The 10,519-nt window shown below is 34.6% G+C and overlaps 3 protein-coding genes across 6 annotated transcripts in view; 2 read left to right on the plus strand and 1 right to left on the minus strand.

The window, feature by feature from the left end:
* The first annotated feature begins 1,587 nt into the window (after positions 1-1,587).
* On the plus strand, positions 1,588-4,037 carry LOC129576205 (probable 3-hydroxyisobutyrate dehydrogenase, mitochondrial). The gene is made up of 5 exons (XM_055460906.1): positions 1,588-2,054; positions 2,623-2,859; positions 3,015-3,283; positions 3,468-3,624; positions 3,755-4,037. Exons 1-5 carry the CDS (start codon positions 1,866-1,868, stop codon positions 3,911-3,913), a joined length of 1,011 nt encoding a protein of 336 aa, XP_055316881.1. The 5' UTR covers positions 1,588-1,865; the 3' UTR covers positions 3,914-4,037.
* A 74-nt stretch (positions 4,038-4,111) lies between these two features.
* Positions 4,112-6,643, plus strand: LOC129576138 (dnaJ homolog subfamily B member 9-like). The gene is made up of 5 exons (XM_055460736.1): positions 4,112-4,307; positions 4,376-4,511; positions 4,575-4,837; positions 4,917-5,042; positions 6,189-6,643. Exons 1-5 carry the CDS (start codon positions 4,255-4,257, stop codon positions 6,349-6,351), a joined length of 741 nt encoding a protein of 246 aa, XP_055316711.1. The 5' UTR covers positions 4,112-4,254; the 3' UTR covers positions 6,352-6,643.
* The window catches only part of LOC129576137 (arylalkylamine N-acetyltransferase 1), a 20,117-nt gene continuing 16,236 nt past the window's right edge, over positions 6,639-10,519 (minus strand). For 3 of the 4 annotated variants that reach the window (XM_055460735.1, XM_055460734.1, XM_055460733.1), the window contains exons 2-4: positions 9,433-9,594; positions 9,097-9,249; positions 6,639-8,952 (exon numbers count right to left, since the gene is read on the minus strand). In XM_055460735.1, the coding sequence (XP_055316710.1) occupies positions 8,545-8,952; positions 9,097-9,249; positions 9,433-9,564 (693 nt within the window). In that variant the 5' untranslated portion in view covers positions 9,565-9,594 and the 3' untranslated portion in view covers positions 6,639-8,544. Of the gene's footprint in view, positions 8,953-9,096; positions 9,250-9,432; positions 9,595-9,798; positions 10,455-10,519 lie in introns of those variants that run through there. The other variant, XM_055460732.1, reaches the window with a different exon arrangement.

Genomic DNA, 10,519 nt, shown 5'->3' on the forward strand with positions numbered 1-10,519 from the left:
GACAAACTTTGGGTGGTGTGAAACAGTTTGCAACTTGTTTGTAAAACACTAAAAGAATTGAGTGGTCGGGAAAAAAATGACTAGAGTTGAACCACTTATGGATAAGCGTAACACAATATTCTTGCTTTTTCAAAGTGCAACATAAATTCTGTTGGCTTGAAAGTGAATCGTAAAATAACTGTTGACTATAGAAATCGTCTTTTACTATTATTAGAAAAAAAAATTCGATTTTTGTCTGTGTTGCGACCGTCTACATGAGAAGTTTGTATGAAAACCTCGGAGCGAGGTTTGTCGCGGCTGCAATAACATTGGTTTATATGGTAAAATCTACTCATGGCCAAAACTCGGATTTCCGAGCGGAATTCGGCAAAAATGATGTGTCCATCGCTCCCAAACCTTCATGTATACAAATTGATGGCTTCCCATTGAGCCAACGAGCGAACATTTTTGCTTTAATCAAAGTGAAACATGATTTTTATAGTTAACAGATATTTCACGATTCACTTTCAAGCGAACAGAATTTATGTTGCACTTTAAAAAAGCAATAATATTGTGTTACACTTATCCATAAGTGGTTCAACTTTAGTCATTTTTATTCCCGACCACTCAATTATAGAATGGCAGAATGAGAAATTTAAAAGCAGTTAGACGAGTAAATTGACTAGATTCGTTTTTCGAATCAAATTAAGCTGAATGAATGAAAAAATGAGAGAAAAAAGGAATTCCAGGACCAGGGACAAATATTGATAATGACTCCAATCATATATGATAAGAAATTATGTAATTCATTGCTTTCATTTGTTTTTTTATCATATTATTCAGATCGATGAACAATGTAACAATTAAACGAAAAAACAGATAAACCATTGATAAGACACTTCATTCTTCATGTGAATATTTGCACGACAATTTTTTTTGTTCAGCTTATTAATGGAAAAATTCGTGTTTATACATATATATGCAAAATTACTGTTTTTTCATTATTTAAAAATGAGAAAATTAAAAAAAAAAACGCATAAAATTTCAAGCAACAATAAAAAGTGGAATTAAATACGTTTCGATAATAGGTATTCATTGAAATATTTCCCTCCGGTGAATGCAGAAAATATTCATTATCGTCATGGGCAATTTGCATTGGAATTTGGTATATAATTCATTTGGGTTTATTAGCATATTGGATATTTTTACGTGCATTTTTACGATGGTGAAAACAAATCAGGCTCAGGTGAAGTATAAAGAAAATAACAGACAGTCATTACGTTTCAAGATGAACATAAATGTATGAATACACCAGAAAGAGATTGAGGCAAATTATATCCATATACAGAGAGACGCCGAATGTGAAATGGTTGGCGATAATGAGATGAACACAGCGAACAATATAATATAGTGTTGAAGCTGATAATGCTGATAAAACCAATTCTCGATCTGCCACGCACGCACACTCATACGCGCCTAGGACGAAATATGGTGCATTAAAATCAGAACAACAATATTATGAAGGTAACACAAGCGCCCCAACAAAAAAAAAAAAAAACGAAAGTCATCGTATTTGTTTTTCATTCGAGCTCTATCACAAGTAAACGCACACTGATACACTGAGCACGCGTTCTCACTCTGTCAACTCGATTAAATCAGCTAAAACCATGACTTAGTTATTCAAATCGTTTCAGTTATTTAACTGGCAGCAAACGTTGTGGACATTCATATTGTTTAGTTTCATTTTGTTTTCTTTCTTCCGATTTTCGTTGATAACGTCTAGTCGCCAGTTTCAATTTCTTTTAGACTCACACACACACACACACACACACATTTTGTTGTTGTTATTTAAGAATTGTATTTTTATTCGTTGATATTGAAAAAAAATGGCATACAAGCAATTTTCGACCATAATTACCAAGTCGCATTTGCATGCACTTAAAAATAACACAAGTTTGACAAATTCATTTTATAAATGTATGTCAAGTTCAGCAGCGGCAAATAAATCATTAAACGTTGGATTCGTTGGACTCGGGAATATGGGTGCACGTATGGCAAATAATCTAATTAAAAAGGTAATTGCATCTTGAAAAGGGAACAAATTTCTCTCTGATAATGTCGAAAAAAACAATACTGATTATGAAAAATTGGCATCGTTGATTATCTCTGCGACGATTTACCACCGTTACTGATGCCAACTGAAACAAATTTAAAACATGGTTTATTACAATATTTCTCGATTAATTTTTTGGCTCGACTTTTTAAACGATTTGACATTGCTCTAACATCCTCCAACCAATCAAAAAAATTACGCATATTTTCGTCAACCGCGAAAAAAAAAACAACCGAGGAAAATATGTATGACACAAACAATTTGTTTGTGCCGGAGAGATGTTTGTTATTTTCTTTAAATAGACACGTATGTATCGCTGACGTAGAGAAGGAGGTGTGTATCAGCCGCATCACCCAGCACACGCGTTAAGTGTGTCAGGCCGTTGATTATTTTATTTATATAAATATTTTTATTGCCATTGTATCGAAGCCGATATCTGCGTAGATCATGCTACGCAACACAAAAATAGAAAAGAAAAACATTTGTTTGGTTTCAATTGATTGAAAAAAAGAACTGTTTTTTTTTTCTAGGGTCATAAATTGAATGCATTTGATGTTGAACCGGCTGCTTGCAAAGAAGCCGAACGCATTGGCTGCAAAATTGTCGATTCAGCTGAACAAGTTGCACAAAAGTCCGATTTTGTCGTCACAATGCTGCCGAATAATGATATTGTTTTCGATACATACGACAAAATGGTGAAGAACGGCGTTAAATCCAGCACAATGTTCATTGACTCCAGTACAATTGATCCAAATGTTGCGAAAAAGGTTCGTACAAAATTGAATAAATTTCGACGCGTTCAGCGTTCTGTACGTATCACGCACGACGTTGATGCAAAATAACGGAACACACTTTGTGTTATACATCTGTAGCAAAGATATTTTAAAATATGTGCGTATGTTTTTCAATTGAAATTTTGAAGGTTCAACAATTAGTGAAGACGAAAGGCGCGTCATTTGTTGATGCACCGGTGAGCGGTGGCGTGATCGGTGCCGAAAATGCAACGTTGACATTTATGGTTGGCGGAACACAGGACGAGTACAAAACAGTTAAAGGATTGTTGGAATGCATGGGTCAACGCATCACGCATTGTGGTGACTATGGAATGGGGCAAGCCGCTAAAATTTGCAACAACATGATGTTGGGCATCTCAATGATTGGCGTTTGCGAAACCATGAACTTAGCGATAAGGTTTGAAATCGAGTTTTTATTGCTTTAAATCACTTTATTTCCTTATTTCAGTGGATTTTCACGGACGCCATATCTATACTACTCATTTCCATTATTTTTTAGTTCTGAATCAAATGAAAATTCAAATTCACGGTCGTAATCGATTCATTTCTCGGTCATAATTCAATATCAATTGTCATTTTAGACTGGGCTTAGATCCAAAAACCTTCAACGATATCATCAATTCATCGACTGGAAAATGTTGGTCATCGGAAATTTACAATCCAGTTCCTGGCTTGTGCGCCAATGCCCCAGCGAATAATGACTACAAAGGTGGATTTTCGACCGCATTGATCACTAAAGTATGTTAGAAATCTAATCAACTCATTTAACTATTACAACGGTTTCATCCTTCTTATTTGATTTAATTTCACCGTTTTCTCAATCACAATTATCTGATTTGTTCCTCTTTTTTTTTCTTTCATTTTCCAGGATTTGGGCTTAGCATCTGGTGTGGCCACAGCATCAAATTCACCGATTCCAATGGGTGCAATCGCACATCAAATTTATCGAACGCTCATGTGCCGTGGCTTAGGAGATAAAGACTTTTCATATGTCTATGAATTTTTAAAAAATAATAATCAAAAATAGATTTTTTATTTAAGATCATTCATTCACATTGCATTTGCTAATTTCTTCTAATTTGGTTTTCGATTGAATACTTTGAGATTATTTTTATAATAAAAAATGGTCCATTGATAAAGACAGAAAAAAATGTTGTTTCTATTTGAATGGTTCGCGTAACGTGGACATGTGGCTAACTTCATTACTGTTGACGTTGATGCGATAATCAGATGTTTTTGACAGACGAATAACATCGCAATAGAAACTAAGTTTATTTTCGAGATTAGATCAAATCAATCTATTTATTTTTATATTTTTTTTCTTTTCTAAATCAAAACTCCGGCAGTTAACTTGGGCAAAAATTGCGCATGGAAGTTTTTTATATCACCCATTCAATGCTTGAACGGCATGCATCTAAATTGTAAATTGCCTTATTTTTAATCAAAACTGAAGTGATATTCTATAATATTTTTTTTTCTTTTGAAATAGTTTAACCGATGCACGAATTTTGGCACAATGCAGACGTTTATACTGCACCAAAAGGACACATTACGATGTGTTAAACTTGAAGCGAGACTGCACAAAAGAAGAAATTCGGCAATCGTTTGCAGAACTCTCAAAAAAGGTAAATGTTGTCATCATCACATTCAAAGAGAGAAAGTATCAAGTGATTGTTCGTTCGTTTTAGCACCATCCAGACACAAGTAAAGTAGGTAATGCCAATCAAAACTCGCGCAAATTCCAAGAAATAATGGAAGCATACAAAGTTTTGAATAAAAAGTCATCAAGGGAAGCATACGATGCTGAAATATCCATATCACAGTACCCAAACCATCCGTATCATCATCCGTATCATAATCCGTATTACGCAACGTACAACAGACGAGAACAACGATTTTATGAGGGAGATTTTGCCAGTTACCAACAACACATGCATAATATGCGGCAAGCGTAGGATAATTTCAAAATATGTTCATCAACAATGCATTATAAATTAAGGAAATTCACAAAAATCATCATCAATTTTTAGCGGATATTATCGGAATTTCGGAGGAAGCGACAACTTCTGGACACCATCATTCAATAAAAGACGAGTGTATGGCTTTCTCGTATCTTTTGTTCTAATGAACTTTTTCACCGTTTACATCGTCTATTCGTGAGAAGAGTTTTTTTTTCCGGTCTTATTCAGAGACTGCAAAATTATTGCTATACAGCGGTTTGCTAGCTTACATTTGCTACGATGAGCGCATATCTATAACCAATATCCTGGTTAGAAACGGTATATGTTAGTATCCATGATACATCAACAGTGGAATGCTTCGTATACTGATACATGTATTTGGTTGGAACTCGCTTGACCGAAGCGCCATCTAAAGAACCGATGGCGAGTTCGTGATGTCTGTATGTTATACTTCAGTATGACGTTTGACAGAACGGAGAGTTTACTTGATTGTATTACAGGTGGGCGGAGTAAGAGAGTATAATTTCATACTCCTACTCCTACTTAGATACAAACGGAAAATGAGTAAGTCTCGACCTACTCTCATACTCATTAGTTACTCTTTGAGTAAGAGAGAATATACTCAGAGTAATTACACTTTGATTTTGAGTATGTCTCGACCTACTCATTTTCCTTCTCTTTTTCCTACTCATTCGAGTATGTCTCGACATACTTATTTTCAATTTTTTTCTCCTCAGAAAAAGTTATATATCCTTTATTTATTTTTCTGAGGGAGGGAAAACGAGGGAGTAAGTGTAGAGTTACCCAGTAGTGTTGGCCGTCGAACACTTTCGAACGCTTGTTCGTTCGTTCGACATGGTTTTAAAAAAAGGTTTTGTTCGTTCGTTCGTTCGACATTAATTTTGTTCGATGTTCGGTCCGAACAAAAATTTTTTACATTGGAAAATTCGATGTATTGATCAAATTTATAATGTAATCGTTACAGCTCATGCTTTTATTAGCTTTTATTATAATTTTTCGTAGTAATACCAATTTTATTCGGGAGATTTTGAAATGAAAAAAACTTTGTTCGGACCGAACATCGAACAAAATGAATGTCGAACAAACGAACGAACAAAAAAATATTTTTTTAAATTGTCGAACGAACGAACGTTCGAAGCCATGGAGGCTAACGCAGCGCAATTTAGCAATATTTCTACAGTCACTGAACATCTTATACTTGTAAGCATTTTGATAATGAATTAAAAAGTCATTCCGGTATTAAGAATGGTTGTTGATTTCAGAAAACCAAATTAAGGACGTCTTTTGAAAATGTTTTAATCCAAGTGTCATCTATTTCAGATTATCTACGAAAAATCGTATAATTAGAGACTTTGCAGATGAAAGAAGAAGAATCGCATATGAGGCGCATCGTCGTGGGATTCATGGTCCTCGTTTTGTCAAGGTCATGCCAGAAATTGAAGAAGAAGATCCATTGTTGACTATTGTTAGTAATAGAAAATAATTATTCTCAAACTGCCTCATCCTAGTAAGGATCGTTCAACAGCTGAACTGCTGTGGATATTTGTTGGACGTGTTTCGATGTGCAGTTAAATGTAGAACTTGAAAAAAGTTGTACGAAAGAAACTCCACGTCCAACGAATATTTTCAGCAGTTCAATCGATCATTGTTCAATTTATTAGATTTAGCGTTTGTTTTTCTAAAATAATAGTTATATAAGATATACCTTTGGATAAACTGATGATTTTGCGATTCGTCTGTCCACCACCACCAGAATAAAAGAATGTATGATAATATTTCTCACAAGTTTGTTTACATTTATTTTTATTTTTAACGAGGAACAATGTACATGTTTTTATTGAGCTTTCATCCAATGCAAATATTCTATCCAAACTTTGTTAAATGTGTTATTCCCTTCAACCAAAGGCTTCAATTAAAATGACCAATAATCAGAAAGTATCATAGGCGGGAACCCAATAAATAGTTGATCAATTTTAGTTCCATCGATGACAATGGAAATGTTAAAATGAAATGGAAGTAACCGCAAAACGTATCATTTTTATCAAATCATTTCAAAAATAGCATTCGATTATTTTACACTTCTTCCTCACGTTTCTCTTTCTTTCAAAATAACACATAAGACCAAATTACGTTTTAGAAAATCTTACATTTTTTCTTCTTCTGCTTTGAACTCTATTTTTGTGCTCAAACTATAACTAAGTAGTATATATGGGAGCAAGGTTCGTGCGATGAGTTCGGTCGGGGTGTCATAAAATCATATTTCTTTTTATTTCTTTTAGAATATTAATCAATAAGAATCAATTCATGATTTAAATATCACCATTGAGGTAATAAGCTCGATGTGATTAGGGAAATGTTGTTCAACTCAATTGTTGAGTTAGCAATTTATCTGCATCTCTGGAATCGTTCTTTCAATCGATACAAGTTTTCGTTAAAGCTTGAAAATCAATAAAAACAAGACAGTTAATCTGAATTAAAATGAAGAAAAAAAGAGAGAAAAAATGCGATTTTTTCCGCCTGAAACGATGATATCATTTGCCTGTTATTATTTTCAATCGGCTTGTACCTTCCTAATTGCATGGCAAATTGATTTATGGCACTGGCCATAAAACATAAATTATCATTTGTTGAACATATATAACACAACACATTGTTGAACACATTTTATGTAAATCAATCACAAATGACTTGGTTGGTAATAAATCATGGCACTGACTGGCAACAGCGATTGTGCTGCTAGAAAATGCGGTGGCCAGCGTAACTATTGAACGAGTCGTTGCATGAAAAGATCCGATTTTACGTGACGTTTGCATTTATGTAAAGACATTTGCATAAAACCGGCTCTTTTGATGAAAACATTCGATTTTAATCGAGGAAATGTCAAAGTGATTGCCCAATTGTCATTGGATTCCAGGCTATGGTTGGTAATCATTTGAAACGTGATTTCGTTTGGGTAAACAAAAAAACACAACGAGAAAAAATTCTTCTGGTTTATTAAGCGTAAAAAATAATATATATGTCTATAAGTGAGACGTAAAAGAACGCAAGTTTGTCCAACTGCATAGCAATAAAGAGAATTATGTTTCATTGTAACTAATAATGGTTAGAAGAATGTATGTCCGTTTTTGGCGGGTACTCGCGATTTTGCTCGGTTTTCGCGGAACTGATAAGAGATAACAACATAGTGTTTTCGACAAAGTTGTAGTACTTGAGGTCTTCTATAACATTGCTCAAGACAGTTATCTCTTATTTCTTATCCATGTTGTTATCTTACACCATGTTTTTATCGTTTATCAGTTCCGCGGAAACCGTGAAAAACCGCGGAGGCTAGACGGTATACCAACATACTTTCGTTTAACGCAGATAGAATCAACAGAAAACATACTCTCCGTTTCAAAAATATAAATTTAGAAAAGAAATACATTCTTTTACGTCTCACCGATAGACGTAATGTATAGCACATGAAGTGGATCAAAAAATTCAATGTCATGATCTAATTCTACTGATCAACAGATGAACAAGAGTTTGTGTATTGAATTATGATCGATTTGTGTTATTTTTTCTTCATCTGCTGTTGCTAAGGTGGATGGTGGATTGAAATCTCTTGGTCTACAACTGAAAAGATACAATTATTTCCAATACATGTTTGGTAAGACACCAATTACACCGATTCACGCTAATGAATCTCTTTAACCAAAATCTGAATGGCTTTGTGCGGTTCGGCTGGCAGAATTGGATTGACGCCATCAACTTTATAATCAACAAATGGTAGTACGTAGACTTTTTTAAAGCCCATCTTCTCACAAACACGTGCCGAAAAATAGCTTGAGCATAGCACTTGAAACACGGTAATTTTATTATCTCGCATATATTGCATGGTTGCCTCCATTAATTTACCAGCCACACCGTAGCCCCGGTAGTTGGCATCCACCGATAAAATGGTTGCATCTAAAAATTTATCTATATCTGGATACAGATTAAATGTACTGTACTGATGATCAATGTATTCCATAAGCGTAAGAATTTTCTTAAACTGCGGATGATTACAATCGGCTGCATAACTGTGAAATGGTTGATCCGGCTTCTGCAATTTCAAATTTAAAAAAAAAAACGGTCAACGATTCGATTTGCGTTTTATATATTTTGTGCTGCGGTGTGCGTATATAAATGTTTCAAATTTGATTTACCCAAATGACATTTTAATTGATTTAAAAGAACAGAAAATTACCGGTTTTTTTACAATGCTGTTCATGGCCACACCAATAATTTCACCACGTGAATTGAGCGCTTTAAAGGAACATTGTTCGCCAATACTTTTTGTTGCGTACTTCTCTAACTCCACACAATCACCCATATTAAGATAATTATTCATTGGCTCATCCTATTGAAGAGAAATCATTGTTGTTTCATTTCTTCTATTCTTTTACGTTGTTCTCAACACGATTGAACGTTTCGAAAAAGAAAACCTTGTTTTGTACCATACAAAAAAACTACCTTAATTATCAGTTGAGTTCTTATTTCGACAGAGTTTATGTGTTCGCATAAAAATGGCCAATCTACTTACCTTGAAAAAGTAGGCTTTAAGCATGTTGAGAATTTCTTCAGTATCTTTTTCCTGAACAACTTCAACTCGAATTTGTTCCGGTTGCTTCTGTTTGGTGTTGTCCACATCCTTTGGCTCGATTGCGTTTGACATTTTCTCAATTGGTTGGTCGGAAATTGTAAGCTGGAAAATATGCGCAAAATAGAAAAGAACAAAAGAAAATGATGAGTACATATATGAATCAAAACAAATGGACGCTGCTCATTGCATTGACACATCTTTTTGAAAATGATTTGAATCGACAAATTTTGAGCAAACCACTGATACGATTGGAATTATTGATTTTATTTATCAATGTCTGTATTTAGTCAGATTTGATGCACATACTTCTTTGATTCTGGTTTGTACGTCGGCATTTTGTCGATTTCGCAAAGGATCGACCACGCAAATGTTCGGTAAATGACTGGATGTTGGTACTTGAACCTTCATTTTGCTTCGATTTTTATGCTCAACACACACGAATATATGGAATCAATTAAAATGACACTATGCCAATAAAGAAAAGTTCAAAGATTAAGCTACAAACGTTTAAACGAAAATATGATATATTCAACGGAATTTTTGTATGCACAAATTCAATTTGTAACGTATATAAAACAATCTAACAATCTTGGTTAGAGCGTAACACTTGAGTTGCTGTGTATGTTAGGTGTCCTTAACCACTTTCACGTGCAAAGGAGCTATAGCTAATGTTGCGACTATCGTTATGTCGAATGGTTTTTATATGCCGCACGACCTATGAGCTAGCACAGGTTTCGTTTCGCTCTTTCTCTCATTCGGGCTCGAAGCCCGTTTCTTTTTTCTCTTCGTGTATTCATAGTAACGGATAGAGATTGCGGCTCCGCGCAAACGATGCTATTCTGTGTGTGCTTTTTTCTGCTTCTTTATTTTTCATATTCTGCTACACTTTGTATTGTTTTCCATTCGGTTGCGGTCGTTGTTCGGTACGCTGCTTGGGTATTTAGTTTTTCTGTATTTCTCTTTTGAACAGTGTGCGCTTTCTCTCTCTCTCTCTCTCTCTCTCTCTCTCTCTCTCTCTCTCTCTCTC

The sequence above is a fragment of the Sitodiplosis mosellana genome, unplaced genomic scaffold (assembly GCF_009176505.1).
Source record: "Sitodiplosis mosellana isolate CC-2019 unplaced genomic scaffold, AAFC_SMos_1.0 Smas_scaffold_6181, whole genome shotgun sequence".
NCBI classification, from domain to species: Eukaryota; Metazoa; Arthropoda; class Insecta; order Diptera; family Cecidomyiidae; genus Sitodiplosis; species Sitodiplosis mosellana.